At 40.2% G+C, this 25,426-nt stretch overlaps 1 protein-coding gene across 3 annotated transcripts in view; it reads right to left on the reverse strand.

The window, feature by feature from the left end:
- EGF (epidermal growth factor) overlaps positions 1-25,426 on the reverse strand; it is a 186,922-nt gene that overhangs the window by 147,214 nt on the left and 14,282 nt on the right. For 2 of the 3 annotated variants that reach the window (XM_089668511.1, XM_089668510.1), the window contains one exon: positions 12,488-13,101. The exons of the other annotated variant lie outside the window; for it this stretch is intronic. In XM_089668511.1, coding sequence (XP_089524637.1) covers positions 12,488-12,692 — 205 coding nt within the window. In that variant the 5' untranslated portion in view covers positions 12,693-13,101. The remainder of the gene's footprint in view (positions 1-12,487; positions 13,102-25,426) is intronic. 3 annotated transcript variants of the gene reach the window in all.

Raw genomic sequence — 25,426 nt, forward strand, 5'->3', positions numbered from 1 at the left:
TGTTAATCTTGCCAGTAATGTAACTGAGCTTGTAACTTCCTGTCAGTGGTGTCACTACTGCACTAAAATCCCAAGCAGCACTGCTTGAGGTCTTTTGTGGACTACTGTTTGTTCTTCACTCCATGTTTCCCTGTGTGAAAGTTAGACTGAATGTGATCTTGAAGCTTTATTAACAAAACAGGGTGGGTGAAACTACAGAAAAACAAATAAGAAATACATACAATCAATGAATGAAACATATAGAAAACACAGTGAATAATTAGGTTGCAGATGGCAATAAGTTCATGCTCACCAGCGATGCTGCCTGTAGGGGGATGTATGTTTAGTCCACAACATGTGATTTGGGGATAATTGTGTTTTCATCTCACTCAGTTCTTAAGATAGAGTCTGAGCTCCCAGGATGCATATGTTTCTTTTGCATAGAATGAAGGAATTTTTTATTAAGGCTAAACAGTCTCTTGATTCTGTACAAGTCTGAGCTCCATCTAGTGGCAAATATAATATTGCGGGAAAGGAAAGGCATAATACAGGTGAAACTCAAAAAATTAGAATATCGTGCAAAAGTGCATTTATTTCAGTAATGCAACTTAAAAGGTGAAACTAATATATGAGATAGACTTATTACATGCAAAACAAGATAGTTCAAGCCATGATTTGTCATAATTGTGATGATTATGGCTTACAGCTCATGAAAACCCCAAATCCACAATCTCAGAAAATTAGAATATTGTGAAAAGGTGCAATATTCTAGGCTCAAAGTGTCCCACTCTAATCAGCTAATTAAGCCATAACACCTGCAAAGGGTTCCTGAGCCTTTAAATGGTCTCTCAGTCTGGTTCAGTAGGAATCACAATCATGGGAAAGACTGCTGACCTGACAGCTGTGCAGAAAACTATCATTGACACCCTCCATAAGGAGGGAAAGTCTCAAAAGGTAATTGCAAAAGAAGTTGGATGTTCCCAAAGTGCTGTACCTAAGCACATTAATAGAAAGTTATGTGGAAGGGAAAAGTGTGGAAGAAAAAGATGCACAAGCAGCAGGGATGACTGCAGCCTGGAGAGGATTGTTAGGAAAAGTCCATTCAAAAGTGTTGGGGACTTTCACAAGGAGTGGACTGAGGCTGGAGTCAGTGCATCAAGAGCCACCACACACAGATGGATCGTGGACATGGGCATCAACTGTCGTAATCCTCTTGTCAAGCCGCTCCTGAACAACAAACAACGTCAGAAGCATCTTACCTGGGCTAAAGATAAACAGACCTGGTCTGCTGCTCAGTGGTCCAAAGTCCTCTTTTCTGATGAGAGCAACTTTTTCATCTCATTTGGAAACCAAGGACCCAGAGTATGGAGGAAGAATGGAGAGGCACATATTGCAAGATGCTTGAAGTCCAGTGTGAAGTTTCCACAGTCTGTGTTGATTTGGGGAGCCATGTCATCTGCTGGTGTTGGTCCACTGTGCTTCATTAAGTCCAGGGTCAAAGCAGCCGTCTACCAGGAGATTTTGGAGCACTTCATGCTTCCTTCCACAGACGAGCTTTATGGGGATGCTGACTTCATTTTCCAGCAGGACTTGGCACCTGCCCACACTGCCAAAAGCACCAAAACCTGGTTCAATGACCGTGGGATTACTGTGCTTGGTTGGCCAGCAAACTCGCCAGACCTGAACCCCATAGAGAATCTATGGGGCATTGCCAAGAGAAAGATGAGAGACATGAGACCGAACAATGCAGAAGAGCTGAAGGCCGCTATTGAAGCATCCTGGTCTTCCATAACACCTCAGCAGTGCCACAGGCTGATAGCTTCCATGCCATGCCACATTGAGGCAGTAATTGCTGCAAAAGGGGCCCAAACCAAGTACTGAGTACATATGCATGCTTATACTTTTCAGAGGTCCGATATTGTTCTATGTACAATCCTTGTTTTATTGATTGCATGTAATATTCTAATTTTCTGAGATTGTGGATTTGGGGTTTTCATGAGCTGTAAGCCATAATCATCACACGTATGACAAATCACGGCTTGAACTATCTTGCTTTGCATGTAATGAGTCTATTTCATATATTAGTTTCACCTTTTAAGTTGCATTACTGAAATAAATGAACTTTTGCACGATATTCAAATTTTTTGAGTTTCACCTGTATATTTCCCTGCTGGAAGCAGGACAATTACATGACACTTATCCCATTCCTCATCTGCATAACATAAGGGGGGGTGTTCTGTAGTCCAGCGGGGAAACTTAGTCAGGACTGACAACACTGCTTGGGATTTTAGTGCAGAAAAGGCAGTGTTGCCACCTTGCTATGGGAAGTTACAAGCTCACTGCATTTCTGACAGGTATTTTTCAGTATTTGCGGTGTCTTCAAAGAGACAAAAATAAATTTGGCATGAGAGATATTTTCCTAGTCAACCTTTAGAATCTGGAAATCCACATTACTTGGTGTGTTCTAAACAGGGAAGTGTGTTGTGGAATACCCTGAATTTTGTATGCATAAAGCCATATAAGGTGAATAACTGATGAGAATGGCTGCAGGTTTGGTTTATGGAGAACAAAAGTAGCAACAGAGAACCCCTGTAGTGATAAAGGAAAAGAGGTGGACATTGCTCCACTCGCTCTACTGCTAGCAATCTGGTTCAGAGCTTTATCCTATGGGTAAGATGAACCAAAACCTCTCTATAATCTTTTACAAATAGAGCCAGTTCATGCAATTAAAAGCTAAGCCTAAAGCTAGAAAAGCTTTCTTTCCAGGGATTTCAGTTGGGGTTTATACATTTATAAACAATTGTTTGGTGGTAATCTGGATTTATTAGTCATGACGTCTGCATGATATATTTGGTCCCACTGTAAGGCTTTTTTCAGCTCCTGGAAAGGGTGGAGTAGGGAAAGAATTACTCTTAGTCCTCATGCACACTGGACGTTTTTACAGTTGCTGTTTTTGGCTTTTGATGTTTTTTTTCTACAGCCAGTAAACCCCCCAGCATGTTATCCTATGTGTCCATGCACACATAGACTGTAATCAACATTTTTTGGCTGGGACATTTTTTGGCTGGAAAAAAAACCCAGGACTAGTGGGTTTCTAGAGGAGTTATTTAGCTGTAAAAATGCTCTAACGCTGTAAAACGCTAAAAAAAGCTAAAAACCGCGAATGCAGAAAAATGCCGCTAATCGTGGCAAAACGCTGCTAAACGTGGTAGTTCATTGAAAACTACAAGCCCACAACCGCTAAGGCTGTCAGGACTTGTAGGCACTCATTCACAGAAGCCTGTGAATGAGCGATGCGGCTGTGTGGGTGGAGCCCCGCACAGTCGAGCTGTTTTCAAATCAGACTGATAGTACAGGGAGACTTCTCCCTGTACTATCTGTCAGAGGGAGGGGGGTGTTGGTTATGGGAACATGTTACATGTCCCACCCTAAAAATGGGTGGAACATGTAACGTTCCAAAGGTGAACTTATCCTTTAAAGGTGCAGCTGCTGTTTAAAAAAGAAGATTTGTGAACAAGGAATATGAAAAAACATAGCTGGAAACTCTGAAAAGAGTAATATTAAGAAAAAAAATAGGTGAAAAAAGGAAAATGAATGCGTATTTATAGTTGATTATAGTAGGCAACACAGAAAAGTAGAAAAAAAATCATAAAGAAATACTGGCTAATCTTTTAAAGATAAATAATTCTATAAGGTACCCCTGAACAAACCTATGTTTATTTACAGAAGATCCCCCTGCAGACAAAATTACACATAACATTATAGATCCTCCTAGAAAAACAGTTACATTTTTTGAAGGAAAATTATTGTATAGGTGAACGCCATTCAAAACACCGAAAAAGCAAAATAAAAAGCAAGTATGTTTGAGTTGTTTGTACACCAAAATGCAGTATCATATAAAATAATTTATTTCATGTGATACTATTCATGTAGTTTAGGTACTAGAGTGCCCTTGTGGGATGCAGTATGTTGGTAGGGCAACCAGAAACTTTAGTGTCAGAATTGAAGAACACATAAATACTAAAGTAACTTTAGAAAAGGTTTTAAAAAACATAGACTAGACACTAGACATAAGAAAGAGGTGCACAGCAAAGGTCCAAGTTCTCTAATATGTTATAGTATCGATCATGTTAAAAATCACTGGAGGAGTTTGGATCTTATGAAAGATATTTCTAAGGTAGAAACTATCTGAATTCATGAGATAGATACATTATAATCTACAGAACTAAACACAGATATTGATTTAAACTGCCTTTTGACATTTTTTTTATGTCAATTTAGTTTATGTACTTTTAGAGGTAATTTTGTAGCTTTTTCTTTTTTTAGAGGTCATTTTTAGCTTATTATTTATTCCTATATCCGTTTTAGTGTTAGAGGGTTGTAAAGGTGGAACATTATATGATTTTTAAGTAATTTAACAGTGTAAGGGTAGAGTTCTGCTTTAATGTAATGATTTAGATATGTTATAGTTCCACCCTAAATAAAGTGTGGTATCCTTTGTTAGATGAACATTTAGATCCACAATAGGGGATTTTGGCTTGGTGTAAGGCACCTGTTAATAGAGATCACCAAAATAGGGTGAGAGTTTTGCTTTAATTAGTGTAATGTCCCTTCAAATGCTGTCTTTTAATATTACTTTTTTTCAGCATAAAAGTCTGGTGCAGATAATAAGTCAGTTTTAAGGGTAGCTATTTGCTTTTAAATTTAGGTTTTGTTTGAGGAACATGCATATTCAAATAATGTGTTAAAATTTAAGTGCCACTCAGGACAGTTGTGTCCGAATGGTCCCTGAAGACATCAGATCAACTTAGGGAAGGGTTTATTGTAAATGTGATGTCATCCTGTCATCAGCGCTTGTTTACAGCTAGTGAGTGCAGCTCGAGCCGGCACTGTACAGAGTCATGATCATTGATTCCTAGTGTCAGGAGAGATACCTTCTCTAAGTGAGTTTAGTGATTTGTCTTTATAAGGTTTTTAAAAATGTTTTTACACTATGGATGCTTTTTGTTCTTCACTTTCCTTCTAATATATAAGTTTCCTCTGGAGGAAATATGCAGATCCATATTATACAGAGCCCATTCCTTTGGTGAGTTATTAGTGTGGCTGGTAGAAGAGTCACAGAGGTGTTGCATGAATTTATACACTAAGCCTGTGTTCACACTGATGCGGTGTGGAAATTGCAGCGCTTTCTGTGCTAATTCTGCGTCGCATCAGAATTGCACCCCGTTCATGCGAACCGCTGCGGGTGTGTATGTTACATTAACAACACTCCGAAATCGGTCCGCAAAACACGGTGCGATGTGCAGAATCCAATCGCATAGCTGTGAATACCCATGAGATCCAATTCTAGTGTGGCCCAAAAAACGGGTCCTTCACCTCTTTGGCATACAAAATGTATGGCTCCAATCACACCGCACACAAATCGCATGTGATTTGCACAGGAATGCGGTGCCATTCCTGTGCGAATCACATGCAATGCACCACACCGCATATATGTGAACCCCAGCTAAATGGCATATGAAGAAGTAGCACTTTATGGATTTTAGGCTGGAAAGATTTTATGAAGAATGATTGTCATACCTTTGAGCACTGGACACTTTGGAATATAATCTGCGAATATTGAAGCACTGCACACTTTGTATTATAAACTGTGACTATTGAAGCACTGGACACTTTGTATTATAAATTGTGACTATTGAAGCCCTAGACACTTTGTATTATAAATTGTGACTATTGAAGCACTGGACACTTTGTATTAAAAACTGTAAATATTGAAGCACTGGACACTTTGTATTATAAACTGTTAATATTGAAGCACTACACACTTTGTATTATAAACTGTGAATATTGAAGCACTGGAAACTTTGCATTATAAACTGTGAATATTGAAGCACTGGACACTTTGCATTATAAACTGTGAATATTGAAGCACTGGACACTTTGTATTATAAACTGTGAATTTTGAAGCACTGGACACTTTGTATTATAAACTGTGAATATTGAAGCCCTGGACACTTTGTATTACAAGCTGTGAATATTGAAGCACTGGACACTTTACTTTTTTGCATATTATGATCATTGAAGCACAGGTCACTTTTTTGGCACAAAGTTTTTTCGTTAATAGATTTGTGTATTTTTAATTTTGAAGAAAAATGTGTCTCCCCCAGTTCTGTCCATGTTATACTTTCTTATTTGATTGACAGCAGCATTTAGTAAAACAAGTAAAAACAGAGATTAGACTGGGATAGAACCATTCTATTTCACCCCCAGTCTCTGGAAAGTATGTAAGTTCTTCTTATAGAGAACTTCCTGTGTGGAATTATTATATCATTGCCCTCAACAGTACTTCAAGTAACACTTTTACCACCTCCCTTTAATGCTGAAAAATAGACTCTACAAGATAGCACATGAATGATCTGAAATATATAAAATGCAAAAGGCAACACAGATTTTTGAGTATGCATACTTGTACAATTTGTAAATTGCTATTAAGGCCACTTCACACCATACCCACGTCTGAATCGCACAGGATTCATATGTGGTTCTGAGCAGTGTGATATCAGCCCACTCATTTAGAATGGACTGAAATTGTACTGCACTATACCAAAAGTAGTGCATGCACAACTGTTTAAAATGCACTGCAACCAGATCATGTGGTACAAAAGTAATCATGTGCGGGCAATTGCACTGCGTTTGTGACCTATGTTTGGGGTGTCGTTAACTTTTTATTAACACACTCTGCAAATCGCAAATGTAGTGCATTTTGCATGTGGTTTGAATCTCACAGCACATTTCTGTGTGATTTGGATGTGGCCATGGTGTGAATCGGCCCTTTCAATTGAAATAACTCCCATGGGCATGTGGGAGAGTTACACCAACAAGGCCCAGCAAATCAAAAGGGCAAAGACACCAAATTGGAGGAAGACCCCAAGAAGATGGAAGGGACAGAAGGGAGCTGAAATCTCAGCACTGGAAGGTATTGCTTGCAAAATTAGGTTACAATAATGTTCTAATATGCTGTGCATAACTAACGCATTATGGCAAACAGCTAATGAGGGAGCTGTAGCCATTTACTTTTCCTTTAGGTAACCCTGCAGTTAGACCTTCAAGTAGTAAGCAGTATATAGTAGAATTAAACCCTTTATCTTAACACTTAGTGCACAATAAAATAATAATTCCCCAGTTGGTAAAAATCTTATCCCAGCACTTGCAGTTTAAAACTTTCAAAGCTTCTAGCTTCTGCTTTCTCAGCCAGGAGAGGGGATCCACTGTTGTCTTCTGAGCAGATCACCTCTCTCTCCAACAAGGGCTCTGAGCTATGGCCAGCTCCTGGCTTACAATGAGTGTGTACACCTGGACACATACTGTACACCGTGCAGGTCTCCAGGAAGACCTGGACACAGGATTGAGGGCTTCTTCCCACCGAAGACACTTTGAAGCCTTCAAGCTTCAGGTGCCCATCTAGAATTACAAAACCCAAAGAAAACTGTAAATACAGTATACAAACAAAAAAAGAAGGTTAATGTTTCAAGGGGTTAAGGGGAGCAAAATGATCTTCTGTGTGTAGGTCTATTTAAACAAGTGCAAAACATTTCCACTTAGCTGCATCTGTAGTTAACCTAAAATATTTCAGCTACACCATTTATTACTTATACAGAAAGAAAGAGCATCATAAAAGCTATGATATTCTAAAGACCCATTCAGGTACATTAGCTACCTTAATACAACACGCATCAGCAGATTAAGAAAGTGTAAACATGTGGATAGGTGTGAAGGTGCCCCACAGTGTGGGAATGGAAAGTAGGGGCACTGCTCATCAGAACTCTGGAGACTTCCTATACTCCACTTTATTGTTGGCTTCATGCATACACACTGCTGTAACGTGATGAAATGCTCTATACCACAGATTGCCACAACAACCAGCAAGCACAGAACTCTGTGCAGTATTGTGCCATTCATTTACAACAAATGGCACCCCAACTAATAAGTACAGTAGGTTCTGGTAGAACTAAACTTCAGCACAACAATAAGCAACAAAGTGTGGAATACTGCATATAAACATACTAGTGGTAGCTCGCTTCAACAAATGGCCAAGTGTAAAGGGGACCTTGTTGCACAGTACTGTGCAAAAGTTTTAGTCAAGTGTGAAGAAATGCTGTCCATAGATAGACCGAATCACCACTGGTTCAATGGGGACCATCCGAGATTCAATCCACCTATGGGCAGGCTTGATGTATGCAAGTCAATCCATCAGTTGACTTGGGTACAACCAGCCTGTCGGATTCTCTACATATGATTACTGCCAGTGGCTATAGAACACAATAGAGCTGTGGGAGGGATTCCCTCATCAACATTGAGTGAATTTATGAGGGAACTGAACAATCGTCTTTGGATTGCTATGGATTGCTTTACCCTTGCACACTTTGTACACTGGCACTAAGTCAGGGATTTTGAAGAATTAGAGTCAGGTTAGCCAATTATACCACGCAGGTGTTAATGATCATAAATTTCATATATAGGTTGAAACACAGTCATTACTGAAACAGAAACAGCTGTGTAGGAGGCTTAAAACTGGGTGAGGAACAGCCAAACTCTGCAACTAAGGTGAGGTTGTGGAAGACAGTTTCATGTCACAGGTCATACGCCATGGCAAGACTGAGCACAGCAACAAGACACAAGGTAGATGCATTGCATCAACAAGGCCTCTCCCAAGCAAAGATTTTAAAGCAAGCTGGGGTTTGAAGATGTGGTGTTCAAGCTCTTTTGAAGGAGTACAAAGAAACAAGCAAAGTTGATTACCGCAGACGCAGTGATTGGCCAAGGAAACTTAATGCAGCATATGAAAGATACATCATACTTCCCTTCAACATCTGAAGACGTCCAGCAGTACCATCAGCATAGAACTGGTGGAAACCAGTGGGACCCAGGTACACCTATCTGTCTGGAGAAGTCTGGCCAGAAATGGTCTTTGTGGAAGAATTGCGTCCACAAAGCCATACCTCAACAATTCAACTATGCAGAAAAACCTAGGAACTGGGGTGCAGGAAAGTGTCAGCAGGTGTTCTGGACTGATGAGTCAAAATTTAAAATACTGTATGTCTGTAGGCAACAGTGAAGCATGGTGGAGGTTCCTTGTAAGTTTGGGGCTCATTTCTGCAAATGGAGTTGGACATTAGGTCATGATCAATGCTGTCCTCAATGCTGAGAAATACAGGCAGATTCTTATCCATATATCCTCAGGAAGGTGTGTGATCAGTTACAAATTTATTTTGCAGCAGGACAACGACCCCAAACATACATCCAATGACATTAAGAACTATCTTCAGCACAAAGAAGAATGAGGAGTCCTGGAAGTGATGGTTTTACAGAGCCCTGAAGGATTTGAGGCATCCTACATCCTCAGATCTGTGGTTAGTTCTCCAAGATGTTTGGAACAACCTACCTGCCAAGTTCCTTCAAAATCTGTGTGCAATGTACCTAAGAGAATTGATGCTGTTTTGAAGGGAAAGGGTGATCACACCAAATATGGATTAGATTTGGATTTCTGTTTATTTACTTTCCATTTTGTTAGATGATGGAAATAAACTATTTCCACTTCTATTTCTGAAAACATTCTTAATTTACAGCATTTTTTCACACTTTCCTAAAACTTTTGCACAGTAGTGTATGTCACTTTACAGCTGAAATAAAAGCTGTAGAAGGATCAGTAATTTTTTAAAACAATGTAATTTACTCTATACAGGAAAACCTCCAGCAAAAGCTGTTAGTATAAAGAAAGAAAAAACACTATGCTACATAATTATAATACTTAGAAGTTAATTTTAAATATATCTGCCAGTAATTCTCTGTAGTGGCGATAAATGAATTAACATTCCAAACTGTAAATTTATTATAAATACTCGAAGTCCTCTAACAATGTAATTGCATGCTTCTGTATACAGTTTGCATATGCAATGACATAACACTTGTTTTAGTTGATAATAAAAAGGAATTCCACACTGTGTGAATTGCAGTACACCTTCCTGGGTATACTAGAGACAGTCATTCAAAAAATGTGAGGCTCATAAAGTCCATTTCATTTCCTGAGCAATGCTTTCACTAACCTAAGCAATGCATTGTGGACAGTTCTGACATAGAAGTACCTGGCAGGCAGAAAGTTGCAAAGGATAGACCCTTTTCAATCTTGGATTCACTGCCATGTGATATCATCCCTAACAACTTTAATGGTCAAGGACTTATTTTGCGTGTTTCTCTAGCATAGGGCAGCTCATTGAAATTAATGAGCTGTCCTAAACTCACACACTTGCATCTGCATGGGGTGAACAAAACCTAAATCCTTATGTATTGCTCCCATATTGCAGTTTGATCAAGACATTTGGAAAAAAAAAGGAAGTGGAGACTTTGTCTATAGCTGCCAATCTGGTTCAAGCTCTCATTTTACAATGTGTGCTTAAAAATGACAGCAGCATTCTAACTGGCTGATACATTTTTCAGTTTTTATAAATGAGGCATAACATTTGCAACAGGTGTGTGAAATGTGATTAATATGGCAGCAACATGAGGTGGCAGGGAGCTACTGACACTAGATGTTCAAAGAACAGTTTCATATTTAACAACACTTTTTATTTTTTGCCAGATACTTAGGGCACATTCATACCAGCAGGCACATAAAAGGTGCAATCAGGGGCGGACTGACAACTCATGGGGCCCCTGGGCAATAGGGGATCATGGGGCCCCTGTGTCCTTGCCCACACTCAAAACACACACAAAAAAAGCCTATAAAAAGGTACCAGGGGCATTTCATGGGGCCCCCTACTAACCCCAGGCCCTCGGGCAGTGCCTGAGTGCTCAAATGGTTAGTCCGCCCCTGGGTGTAAATAACACACTTGCTGATTTGCATTGTGCATGCTTGCTGCAAGCCATTCTACATTGCTTCACAGTATATTTAAATTTTTTTAAATAATTTTTTTTTCTTTAATTTTACTAAGCCTGATGGGCCATTTAACTTTATGTGTGGCAGCACATTTCGATACATAAAAATGCAACATATCCTACTTTTTACAATGCACACCAACGCAGCATACTGGTATGAACTGAAGAAATAGAACACACAGTATAACAAATTGCCTCATCCTAATGATGGAAAAGCATTGTGCAATTCTGCCTGGTGTAGTCCAATGGGCTAGTGTGAACAAGCCCTTACAGTGCCACAGGGTATCAAAATGTGGATTTCAATATGCTTCTCTTTTTATTCATTAATTACTTTAACCACTTGCCCTCCTGAGGATTTACAACCCCCCCCCCCTTCCTGACCAAGCCATTTTCTGTGTTAAGGTGCTGCACTATTTTAACTGACAATTGCGCAGTCATGCAACGCTGCACCCAAATGAAATTTACGTGCTTTATTTCCCCCGAATTGAGCTTTCTGTTGGTGGTATTTGAACGCCTGTGCGTTTATTTTTTGCACTATAATAAAAACAATATTTTTGACTATTTGCTAATAAACATGTCCAGTAAAAAAAATTTAAAAATCAAATTTCGTCATAAATTTAGGCCAAAATGTATTCTGCTACATGTCTTTGCTAAAACAAAAATTCCAATACGTGTAAATAAATTGGTTTACGTGAAAGTTATAGCATCTACAAATGGCGGTATAGATACTGGAATTTTTTTTTTTCATTTTTACTAGTAATGGCGGCGATCAGTGACTTATAGCGGGACTGCGGAGGGCATTCTGACACTGGGGGGGGAACTGACTTGGTGTTACTGACATCCCCAGTGACATCAATACAGTGATCAGTGCTAAAAAACGCAATGACACTGTACTAATGGCACTGGGCAGGAAGGGGGTTAACAATGAAGGAGACATTTTAGCAACTTGTCTAGTTGTATACTATTACAGGCTTATTCAACAATCCACTGTAAAATGCAATTACAATGTGCTAAGCCACTTTTTATTACCAGATAGGTGCAAGAATTCTGATTGGCTGTTGAGGTTCACTGCATGCTGCACATTGGTCTTTCCCTTGTCAAATCAACCACCTAGTTACAGTTGCTTCTGACTCTAATTTTATTTGATCATTATTCTAGTTTTTTTTAAACCTGTACAGCTAAGTTCCTTTATTTCAACACTCTCCGTTGCTTTCATATGTGTACAGATTGCCTCAAACAAACAGAACAATCACATATCTGTTGAAGTAGACTTTGACTACGGCAACTATAAAGCTGTGTTCACAATTACGTTTTTCTTGAAAGATTAAGCTGTGAATGAGGGCAAGAAGAGTGAAAAATGATTTATGTGTCACTTTCCGCACCTTCACCTTTATTCATTCCTAAAGTTTCTCACAATTCCCCATATAGTCATATTTTTTACATATAAAGGCTATGCTAAGTTAAAACATACACCATCATAATGTTACAAAATGATTGTGTGCCCAAAAATGCTTTCTTTATCTGAAATCAACAAAATACATTCGTTGAACTCATCAGCTAATAAACATTTACTTACCGTTGCAAGTGGTCTGTCCGTTACCAAAATCACCATAACCTTCTTGACAATCCCATTGTTGTATTCCTTGGGTGCAAAGGAAAGCCATAAAAAAAAATAATGGCCAGAAAACAGTTAATAAAAGGAACATAATCTCCTCTTCTTGTGATTGTGCTGTCCATAGGCTACATGTCACTTGTCTTTCACCCCATGCAGCAGTGTGCATGAAGGACGCTCTGTCTCTTCCACACAGCCCTTCACAGCCAACAACATTTTCTCAGCAATGCCAGATTTTTGTTATTCGCCTTTCTATTTACTTCAACAATGTGGTGACCCCTCTCCGTATACAAGCCTCCTAATTAGTTATGCCTCTTGATTTTTTTCTTTTCGAAGCAAAGTATGAAATGCCAGGCACCCTAGTGACAAATGTAACACGTTCAGAAAATACAGTCTGGAAGCATTTCTTTCAGTGTCAGAGCAAACTGCTATGTGATAACCTTCCAGTTCGTGGTGTGCAGTCCTCTATACCAGGGTCTGTCTTTCCCCAAATGCTGCCCCCTTTAAAATGCTTCCTCGCCACTCCTCCTGTCTTCGTAGTGCCAGTCAAGCGGAGCCCGTCTTTAGTCTATTCCATGCTGGGAATGAAAGAATCCAGACTTAGAACAAACACACAAGCACTTGTAACTCTTTCAAATTGTAGGAAGGTATGTAGAGAGGTATCATGAATTTTATTTTGATGACTGGGGCAATCTATAACAAGTTTGAGACTAGAGAATAAGTATATTTGATGTGGAAACTCATTTGAGTGTTCTTTGATTCAAAAATGAGACAAGTGACTCATCTTGAATACAGTAATCTGACTTATGTTTTGGTGCCTGAATTATTGAAAATCAATATGAAAGAGAACAAAAATGACTCATCTAGACGATCATCATCCGACCTATATAGGTTGTAAACAGCACACACTTCTGGCTCTTCACATGATCAGGAAGATATTGAGAAATACCTGACTCAGCAAGTCGTAAAACCGTAGTACTGGCATTTCAAAACAAACAAAGGCATAGTTTACATTATTCTCTTTGGGATTTGCATATACCAATGGGTTTACATTTTACTCTAACCCTGCCACACTATGCTCACTTCAAATAACCATCTGGTTTAGGATAAGGAATTTAAAAAACACCGCTACCCAGCACTGAGATTCAGCACTAGGAAGGATTCGGTGAATAAAAGCGCTTAACAATGTATGATCTTATCTCTTAGTTCTTGATGTGCTCTTTCCTACAGCACCAGTCCTATCCTACATGGTCCTCAACCTCCATTCTGCGTATTTGAGTGGTGGTGGCTACCATTATAGATGTGGGCAACACAACCAGGGATGTATATCTGCCTGGCCAATATAGGCCATAGCCAAGGTCTCCAATTGGGGGCAGTACACACCCAGCCCCAGCTGGGTTCCCATTCTTCTCTGTGCATTTGCCATTCACCCACCTATTTACAGGTCACCCACTCTAGGTCTATCCACTTAGACTCAAACTGCTATCAGAGTAGGCTAATAGTTTGCAATACTGTTCAAGGACCAACACCGAGTTTGTGATCTGTCTCTTTCAGTCTCTCCACCCCTATGCTCAGCATTCTTTGTGTAGCTATGTTGTCTGATCTTGTTAGTGTGATATTAAGGATAGCCAATAAGTTCATTTGGGGGCTGGCACACGACTCTTGGCCTGGAATGCAGGAAATATAAATCTGGTCCTGGATACAGTACCATGTGACTTATACTGGCAGGTGGACAGGAAAAGCTTAGTAAGAAGAGGCACAGTCATGAAATTCCCTAGAAACTGATGATTGTCTGCAGTCCATTTTAAACCAGCCACCATATGCAGAGCTCAGTTGTCAAAAAAGGAGAAACTAAAGGTCGCTGGTCTATCCTATAGTATGTGTTTTGTCTTGTCTTTTGCCCTGTTACAAACATGAAGGAGAGGAAGGGAACACAGAGAGACCATGTAAGCCTAGATTCAGATACAAATCATATATGTCAATATCTGCTACTCCACTTTATTGAGAGCTGTTCCTCTTTCACTTCCTGCCCTCTCTGCTCATTACATTTTCTGCTTGCTTCTCCAAATGGCTAACCACAGCTTTAGGATCATACCAAAAGACTTTCAGACACTTTCCAACATGAACAATGCATTGAAACCAAATTAACTCTATAACGCAATTTTTTTCTCCACTTCTCTAACATGCCTGTGTAGTCTATATGAGCACTGAATGCCTACAAGCTGAAATCTATGGGAGCTAAAATCTAAGCACCTAATTGGAGTTTTCCTTTCATTTTTGTATTATACACTACACTTTAAAATCAGGGTCCTCTTAAGAAGGCAATTGTCTTAGGCCCTAACTAAAACATATTTTGTCACCATTTATCATCATTATTTATCCAGTCTTCAGTGACACCTAAGCATGTCACCTTTTTTTGAGACAAAATATCAGCCTAATGGCCTTCTTTCTATTATTAGCACAGGCAGCATGTCTCCATTTTTACCAGGCAGGCCAGTAAAATACCAGCAAGGGGCAGACCCTAGGCTGGTGGCTATGAGTGATAGGATCTCCTGTGATGTAAAGGAATGTCAGCAATCACATGCCTAGCTGGACATCGTTAAGAGGCCTGAGTGTTGAATTGATGCAGACTCTCATCATGTATTTATTGATGCTAGATGCTGGCATTAAATATTTACAGACACAAAAAGGCATGCAGCCTTTTTCAAGACATCAGAGGCGGATAACATACAGAGCAATGGACACAGTACTTAGGGCTCACCTTCAAAATCTGACTTAGGCCACACACACATGAAGTGGCTGCCATTTTTGGTGTTTTTTTATTTTTTGCAGTTACATACTGCAGGGTTTTAGCTGCCTTGATAAAAACTGGGATTCTGTTGTGTTGTTGTACCTTTAATGAGGATGGGGCTATCGCTATCTCCTGTGGGTCTTGCGTTTGACACATGTTCTCTAAATCATATACAGGTTCACCTTAAATTAGGAGAATATATTAGTCTATCAATAAAACATTAGTATAAATATAAAAAGAAATGGAATTAGGTAAATACTGTAAGTACACTGCCATTTTCTGAATTTGCTATAATAATATTATTATTATTAATATTATTATTATACAGTATTTATAAAGCGCCAATAGTTCGCTCAGCGCTGTACATTACAAAGGGGGACAGAACATGTTACAAAACAATATCAATACAATGCAAAACATGAGGGGATTGAGGGCCCTGCTCTTTCGAGCTTACAATCTAGGAGGGAGGGGATGGTGGCACAGGAGGAGATAGCTGTGGGGGATGGAGTGGTAGGAAGAGTGGAGGAGGTCGGCAAGTTAGCAGGGGGTGGGGTAGGCTTCCCTGAAGAGATGGGTTTTCAGGGTGCGCCTAAAGGAGAGGAGAGTAGGTGATAATCTGATGGGTTGGGGCAGGGAGTTCCAGAGGATGGGTGACACCCTGGAGAAGTCCTGGAAGCGGGCATGGGAGGAGGAGACCAGGGAACTAGAGAGAAGGAGGTCTTGTGAGGAGCGGAGTGTGCATGCTGGGCAGTACTTGGATATTAGGTCGGTGATGTAGTTCGGGGCAGTATGGTGGACAGCTTTGTACGTCAGTGTTAGGATTTTGAATTTGATCCGTCAGAAGCCAGTGGAGGGATTGGCAGAGGGGGGTGGCGGAAACGGAGCGGTTGGAAAGGTGAATGAGTCTGGCAGCCGTATTCAGGATCGACTGAAGCGGGGATAGCCAGCGGTGAGGCAGGCCAGTGAGGAGGGAGTTGCAGTAGTCGAGTCGTGATATGATGAGGGAGTGGATGAGCTGTTTAGTGTTTTCTTGGGTTAGGATTGTGCGTATTTTGGCGATGTTGCGGAGGTGGAGTCTGCACGAGTTTGTTAATGATTGGACTTGGGGCTGGAAGGATAGGTTGGAATCCAGAATGACACCAAGTACTCTGGCCTGCGGGCGGGTTTGATGGTGACGTTGTTGGATGTGATGGAGAAGTCAATGGGGGGTGGTGTCCGGGCTGGGGGGAAGACAAGAAACTCGGTTTTGGAGAGGTTCAGTTTAAGGAAGTGGAGCGACATCCAGTCTGATACGGCGCTCAGTAGGCGTGTGATTCGGGCAGAGACTGAGGGGGTGAGGTGGGGGGTTGTGTGTCGTCGGCATAGAGGTGGTAGTTGAAGCCGTGAGAGTGTATGAGTTGGCCAAGGGAGGAGGTGTAGATGGAGAAGAGAAGGGGCCCAAGGACAGAGCCTTGAGGGACCCCAACAGAGAGGGGGAGTGAGGGGGAGGTGGTAGCATTATAGGTAACGCTGAAAGAGCGTTGTGACAGGTAGGATGAGAGCCAGGAGAGAGCAGAATCACAGGGTAATAAAAAATATCTACTTGAATTTCCTTCACACCATCCAAGGACCAACTCCTCTTGCTTCCCCTTGTTGGGGCCTAACAAACACTCTCTGGTTGTTCTTGTTCTGTTTACTGTTTAGATATGATGGTTTAGTGATTATGAAATCACAAGCTTCCTTTTCATCCTTACAGTTTAGACATATTATATACATAAGAATTGTCATATGGTAACCCCCATATAGTTGATTGATAGTAGCATTTGTTGCTTTTTGAAAGTGGATGCTGTAATTATCAACCCTTCCTTTTGTATTCAGAAAAACAAAAATTCCTTTATTGTTTTTCATTTAACTTATATTTCAGGAAGATGTAACATGGATTCTGGTTTAACTTCTCAAATAATCGTTCAAACTCTAGCTCACTACCTCTCCACATGACCAACAAGTTATCAGGATACCTTTAGTATACTTAAAATGGTAGTAAAGACTTTTTTTATGTTTTACCTACATATAAGCCTTCAATAAGACTTACCTGTAGGTACTGTAGATATTTTAGCAGCGCAGGTGATGTCACCGGCGCATACGCAATGGACGGCGTGCTGTCTATTGAGAGAGCCGTGCCACGGCCGAGACTCCCATGCGCATGTGGAGGAGTGACATCACCATGGCCCAGCCAGTCAAACAAGCACAGCCTGGGAACCTGGAAGGAAGACCGGGTGAAGATAGACGCCTCGGGGAGCTGTGACAGCGCTACGCTGAAGGGCTTTATTGTCAAGTAAGTTTTTCATATTGTGCTGGTATGCAATGCATATTATGCTCTTAACTTGCAGGGAAAATATATATTTTTTTTTACTGCCACTTTAAAATGAATGGAAAATTAAGGTTAAAATGAATAATTGTCCACAATTTTTCAAGAAGTGCAATTACATAACCCAAACACCATACATAAAAAAAAATAAAATGTTCAAGAAAAACGTCCATAATAGTGTGCAAATCTCCTGAAGTGCCACAAAACAATAGACCAAACGCCAATATTCAATAGTCCATCCAATATTTACCACATGTAAATGTGAATCACCATTCTTGGTGTCCACTCACCAGATCACATTGCCTCTCATTTACGACTTTGTCATAGGGGGTGGCTATGCGGCACAGCACATTTGTTATAACTTGTTATATATAGTGTTTTGGTTATGTAACATTGCATGGCTTGAAAAATTGGGGATAATTATTCACTTTGTCCTTCATTTTTCATTCATTTTAAGATTATGATATTTAAAAGCAGTAGTAATGAGATTTTAATATTTGTGTAACTTTTATGTTTTATTTCCTGGTGAAACTGAATACCTTTAATATGGGTGTCCCAAACCCATGAACACTTTTCACCAGCACTTCCTCCCAGTAACCCAAATAGAAATATGCATAAGCTGGAGTGCATGAGGCTTCCATAGCTTATTTGTCTATAAAAATGACCTGCAAATGGGAAATAATTATTTTCCAAAATTAATTTAGGTAGATCCTTTTTATATGCATTTTGCACTTGCTCAATACAATTGTAAAAAAACACTTTACAGCACCTACAGCAACTATATTAATTGTTGAATTGATATACTGAAAAACTCATTGTCAACTGATAGAATATTCTCCTGTTCTAATTTTGTCAAATCCAAATTTTCAAAATATGCTTACTATTTTGCACATAAATGGAAGACAGGTCACTGGGCCCTTAAGCATTTTTCCATCCAGTCTCCCACTCTTTGACTGGGGCTGCCTATGGCTGAAATTATATGGGCAACCAAGGGACGCATCCTTATTTTTATGTATTTTTGGGAGCACATAAAAATGGGAATATTGTATTTCTCCACTTTATGTACTCGTAGTCATCTTTTCTGTAAAATGCCCCTCATGGCTCCCAAAGGGTCCCTCATCTTCTCTTGGCAGCTTATATCTGAAGGTTGTCTTTCAAATTCCCCCATATAATATTTCACATGACAAATACACTCCACTTGTCACTGGGTTTAATTATTATCACACTATTACTTCTCAGTTCATCCAGTGCTTTTCTTTCTCCATAAACTATCTTTTCATGTCATTGTCCAATCAATCCCTCACAATTCTTGTGAGATTACTTCCAGAAATAGAAAATCTTTTATATTCAAATGAAGAGGCAACATCTTGGTTTTTAATGGTAAATTACCACACTTCATTGTCTCTTTCTGATTATCCAGTTCCTGCTCTACTAACATTATACTACATTTTTTACCTATCTGACCTTCCTCAAAATGTTATTCTAATGTTTTTAAGACTTTCCTCTTCATGATTTATTATTATATTCCCCAGAAGTTTTTTTCTCCTGATAAAACCAACAAAACATAACTGTGTGGATGATTACAGTGACATCTTTATACATTTAGGATTAGGGATTAATGCAAATAGTGTTAGATTAATTATATTTATCTCTTTATTTAATTTTCGTTTGCCCATCTCTTGTGTGTTTTTGGAAAGGCACTTCTTGTTTTTGGCTCCTTCCTTTCTATTTCTTTATCCTCTCCTTGTAAAGAAAACCAATCTACATAGTGAGGGCCCCTCCACACTGCAAGGGTTGCATCCACGATTTGTCTTAGGAGAATGGAACAAGATGAAATGCTTACCTTATTTCTCACTCCTGCAGACTTCTTCTTCTTTGTAAGACCAGTCCCCTAAGGCCATTTCTCTTCACTGCCCAGCTCTCCACAGTGTCATCATTTACAATGCAGGGCCAGTAGTCCAGCATTGTATGTAAGCATGTTGAAGCTTACCCACATCCCAGGAACTTGGGACAGTGTCGGAGAACGGCAGCTAAAGGGGGAAGAAGGTAATTCACCTTATTTTTTATCTCCTAGACAAAAAGAGCATTTAATCCTTGTTGTGGGAAAGGAGCCCACTGCAAGGGTAAATGTTTTCTCAATCCCAGTGTTAAACTTTATGAACTAATGTTTTATATTTGTGCAGTGCTACTTTTGAGTAATGTAGCGCTACTCCAGTAGGAGCCACAGGAATACTGTCCAAGTCTTCCCCACACAGGCTCATCTATGCATTTCTCCAATGACCAGTTTAGGGGTGTTTTTATTTGGAGAAATTGGATAGGGATAAGGGAATTGAGTGGGATACTCCAAAACAAGAGCTATGTACAACCTGAGGACTAATTTTCTCTCTGGAAAAGTTGTAGTAGTTGAATGCAGACTTCTTAGTTTGTGTCACAAGAGCAGAGTCCCTGTTAAGCAGAGGATTAGATGGACTAAGCTCTTCAGGATACAACCTCTATGACAACACCTGTCAACTACAGTATCTGTGTGTACCAGTGTCACATCAATATCTGTCACAGTGAACCAATGTCCTGTCAACATCTGTCAGTGTACCAGTGTCCCATTAACATCTGTCACAATGTACGATTGTCCCATCAACATCTGTTGCAGTGTACCAGTGTCTCACCAACATCTATGACAGTGTCCCTGTGTCCCATCAACATCTGCAATAGTGTCGCATTACAACATCAACATATCACTGTCCACATGCAACATCAACATTTGTCCGTGTCTGCCGGTGGACGATAAACATCTGTCACAGTGTACAAGTGCACAAAAACATCTTTCAGTGTAGCAGTGTCCCATTAACATCTGTCACAGTGTACCAGCGTCTCATCAACATCTGTTACAGTGTACTGGTGTCCCATCAACATCTGTCACAGTGTTCCTGTGTCTCATCAACACCTGTCACATTGTAGCAGTGTCTCATCAACATCTTCAGTAGTGTCCCACTGCAACATCAACATGTCCTATTGCAACATCAACAGCTGGTGGTGTCCAATTGCAACATCAACATCTGTCGGTGTCCCGCCGCTGCCTCTCTGGGGTCTCCATCCCACCAGAGATCCCGGAACGGAAACCGGCGCTTCCGTCAGCTTACAATAGAGACCACGGAGGACCAGAAGGTCTCTGATGACCTGTATGGTGTCTGAAACTGGAAGTGATGAGTGCTGTAGTCAGTGTGATCAGATGCTTTAAGGGCAGAGGAGACATCTGGGGTCCAATAGACCCCAGATCACTCCATAAAGAGTACCTGTTACTGCTTTTTGCTGTCAGAAGTGATGTTTACATTCCTTGTGACAGCAATAAAAAGTGATAAAAAAAATGTAAAGAAGCAGTGTAAAAATAAAATAAATACATTTAAAGTGCCCCCCCCCCATGCTCATGTGCAAAGACAAATGGATGCATTGGTCCTGTATGCATATGTAATTGACAATCGCACCACACATGTGAGGTATTGCCTTGAACGTCAGAATGAAAGTAATAACTCTAGCACCAGACATCCTCTGTAACTCTAAACTGGTAACCTTTAAAGGCTTATAAATTGTCACCTATGGAGATTTTTAAATGCCATAGTTTTGCACCATTCCACAAGCGTGCACAATTTTAAAGAGTGACATATTTGGTAAGTATTTATTTGGCACACCACCATATTTTATATTTTACAAAAAAAATGGTATTATATTGTTTTTAAGTGCATTAAAATTCATTAAAGTGTATTTTTTCCCAAAAAAATGTGTTCGGAAAACCGCTGCACAAATACTGCGTGAGATAAAAAAATAGCATAATCCATCATTTTAATCTCTAGGGCCTCTGCTAAAAATATATATAATGTTTGGGGATTCTAAGTCATTTTCTAGCATAAATACAGAGTTTTGCTTGTAAACAAAAAGTGTCAGAAGGAGGCCTGGTCTTAAAGGATAACTTCACCTTTTAGAAAAAAAAGAATAAATGCACATTTTTATGAAGGTAAGAAAATGTGCATTTATTATTTTTGTCTGCAGGAGCCTGGTGCTATGCAGGTCTCCTGAAGATCTGTCAGTATATACGGGATGTAGAAGTAAGCAGATATATTGACAGGAAAAATGAATGAACTACCACAGCACTTCACAGCACCATGGTAGTTTATTGAGGACTAGAAGCTGACAGCTGCTAAGGCTGTTGGGACTTGTAGTCTCTCATTCACAGATGACTGTGAGTGGTGTAACCGTGTGGGCGGAGCCACTTTTTTTTTAATTGATGCGGGGATCGCGGGGGGCGGTCTGAATATCAGTGTAACATGTAACATGTTACGAAAGGTGAATTTGTCCGTTAAAGTGGATAATGCCTGAAGGTGCTCCTTGGATGTTGGGCCTTTCTAGGCTAGGCTGTAAAAAAGTATCACACTTGTGGTATCGCCATACTCAGGAGGAGTAGCATAACGTGTTTTGGGGTGTAGTTGCAAGTATGTCTATGCTGTGTGTGAGAAATAACTTGTTAATATGACATTAACAGCACAAAAAAAAAAAAAACCCAGTGGTGATTAAATACTACTAAAAGAAATCTCGATTTGTTTGAAAAAAAATTATAAAAATGTAATATGGGTATAGTGTTGCATGACTGACTAATTGTCATTCAAAGTGTGAGAGCGCTGAAAGCTGAAAATTGGCCTGGGCACGTAGGGGGTGAAAATGTCCAGTATTGAGGTGGTTAAATAGATCCATAGCTGACTCCTTAGCACCAAAGGGGTATTAGAAGCACAAAAGTCTCCTTCAGGACTGTCTGTTCTCACAAGGTCCAAGGACAGCTAGTTGCTTTCTTCTGTGATACCAGAACAGATCTCCAGTAGGTAGCCCTTCAGTCAGCTCTTATCAGTACCCAGGTCTCAGCATTCAGGCCTTCAGGTCACCCACCTGAGGCCTCACAACAGCAGACATGTGGCAGCAATGCCCTGGAGGGACAGCAAACCCCTTTCAGTCTGGACGGATCCTCTCCAGGAAAAAGGCCCAGAGCCCAGTGTGCTCAAAAAATATATACAGGCTTCTTAAGCTCCCTGAAGACAGAGGGACCTATCAGGCTGGCAACAACTAGCTCACTGAGCAGATCTATATAGTAGAATGCAGCAACACTGAGTACAGCGTACAAACAAAACTTTCCTAACAATAATTATAGTCAGACTGGGTAGAGTGAGGTAACTAGATTTACCTATCAAACACAGCTCCACAAACATACAGGAAGCCAACTCCAAACCTAACACCTATCTAAGAGGGAGCTATGGTAGCAAAGAATGCCCACCAATTCTGATGATTACGCAAACAAGTAGTTATGTTTCAGATATAGCAGGAATTATTTCTTTGATTTTTTTTCAGGTTTTTCTTACTGTCTGTGAACCTTACACAAAAAAAAACCATCTCACTTTTTAGAAGGACAAAGAAGTTAAGGGACACATACAGTGTCAGTGCCATCCTGTTTCAGTAACATCTGGTTCCAGTATTTCTTGCCTTGATATTGTTTGAACAGGAAATTCCCAAAGACCCGATTAAAAACTTATCCAAAAACATACCTGCTTACCTTTAAAACTAAACAGTTGGGTGCATAACCTTTGGTGATAGCAGTGAATTTTGCCTTATAATTTCACAAGGATATCACTCTTAGTTTCTAAAGGTTTAAAGCTACTTTAGTTCTTAGGTTACCTATCCTTATCCTTTTGTTCAACTTGGTTTTAAAATGTGTGTATATTATATATTCTAGTATATTGTATAATAACATAAAACCATATGTAGCACTACACCCTTAAGAGTCGCAAAGATTTGGGGTCCCCCTATAGCCCTGTGCAGCCAGGCATCTTCACACAGGCTTGCATCCAGAAGCCAGAGATCAGTCCTTGAGCTTTGTTTTTGTTATTTTTATTTAGGGGGATTTAAACTGAGATAGGGTTAGGGGTGTATAGGATGCCCAAGGGAACTGATGAACTGAGGACAACTTATTGGAACTATTTACAAGCCTCCACTGTAAAACAGTCTCTGTGGGAGAGCCAGCCAGCATCTCCTAATGTACTACCCCAGACCTCAGGTGAACTCCTCTTGCTTCACCCAGCAATCCAGAGGTATTCCTGAACAGTGGATCTGTTGCCAATTGCTTTAAGAAATGTACAGTCCCAGGCAGGTGGCGAATCTGGTTTCCCACCAAAGTGCTTCTTCCTCTATCTGCCCGGGGGGTGCAGGGGTTCTCACTCAGATCTTCTCCTGTACCACTGATGGGCTGGTAGCTGCTACCAGGCCTTCTACCGGGGCCGCTCCTTCCCTGCTGTACAGGTGATCCTCCCTCTGCGGGTCAGTGAGGTGCTAGCTATTACACCTTGGCTGCTACTCAGCCCTCCTGGCCAACAACTGAGGTCTAGCTCGCCTTAGCCGACTAGGAGGATGCTACACATATATTAGTGATAAGAAGATTTCTATACAGGTATCAGATGCAGTTCCTAACTCTTTTAAAGTCCTGCACCTACAATTTTAAAGTTTTCATTAAAGACAGAAACATAAAAAGATGCCTGTTACAATGGTCAATTATTAAGGAGAGCTTTCCAGTTGCAGTGTTGGTAAGTAACTAAAATCAGAAGGTTTTACTACCAAGAACTGACACAAAATGTTGTATTAGGCAATCCATAGATGGTGCACATTTCTTTCTTGCAACCTTGATTCCCCCATAAACACAGTTAGGGTTGATTGGAGAATCCATCCCTTTGAGCCATTGTGTTCTCCTGGTGGGGGGGTCGAAAGCAGTCCCCACTGTTCTTGCCAGGAGAGGACAGTGATTATTGCTAGCGACTATAATAGCTGCTAGTGATAATCACATGTAAAATCTGACAGGCTGGTTGAAGCCTTTAGATGTGTGTATTCCAGGGAGGAAGCTGGTGTAGACTTTATCTATGCAATCAGCCCATCAGTTACTTGACTACATTCTAAGGCCTCATGTACACAGGACGTTAAATAAAACTCTCCTAGAAGCTGTCCTCCTGGCAGCAGGGTTTTGCAGAAAAAACGCCTGACCCTTGTAAAAGTATCTAAAGCTTTACAAGTGTTTAGGCGCATTTACAAGCATTAAGCACTTAATTAATTTCATTGGCCAAAAAGATAATTTATTGTAGCCATTGAAATGAATTAACGCTCAAGAGCTAAACGCGCCTAGCTTTTAGATGCATTAAGACACATTTAAGTGCGTCAAGCATTTTTTCAGTGAAAATGCTGCTGTTCCTGGACGCACTGGCACTGGGTTTTTTTTCTGCTGGTAAACGCTACTGCTATTAAAAGCTTCTAAAAGTCTATGTGTGCATGGACACAGGATAACATAGAGGGCTGTTTGGAAGTAGTAAAAAAAAAAACGCCTGACGCCCCTAAAAGTAGCTGCAAAAATGCCCTGTGTGCATGAGGTCTTAGACCTGCTTCTTGAACAGTAATTGAGTAGCTGATCAGCACATCTCAGCTAAAGTCTGCACCATACAGAGGCCAACAGAGAGGAATATACTTATCTAAAGGGTTGTGTGCTTTTTCACTCAGGGCTATCATTGTCATCACTTAAATGCACTCTGTGCTTTCAGTGCAACTCAATGGGTGGCTACAAAAAGATACACTATATTGCCAAAAGTATTAGGGCTCGTTCACACTTGACTAATTTCTAACTCTTGCCAAATGCCCCTATAGTGTTTGACAGGCGTTAGGAATTTGGGAAGCGTTTTTAATGCTCCTCAAACGC

The sequence above is a fragment of the Staurois parvus genome, unplaced genomic scaffold, assembly GCF_062004578.1.
Source record: "Staurois parvus isolate SC_StPar_1 unplaced genomic scaffold, SC_StPar_1.0 ptg000058l, whole genome shotgun sequence".
NCBI classification, from domain to species: Eukaryota; Metazoa; Chordata; class Amphibia; order Anura; family Ranidae; genus Staurois; species Staurois parvus.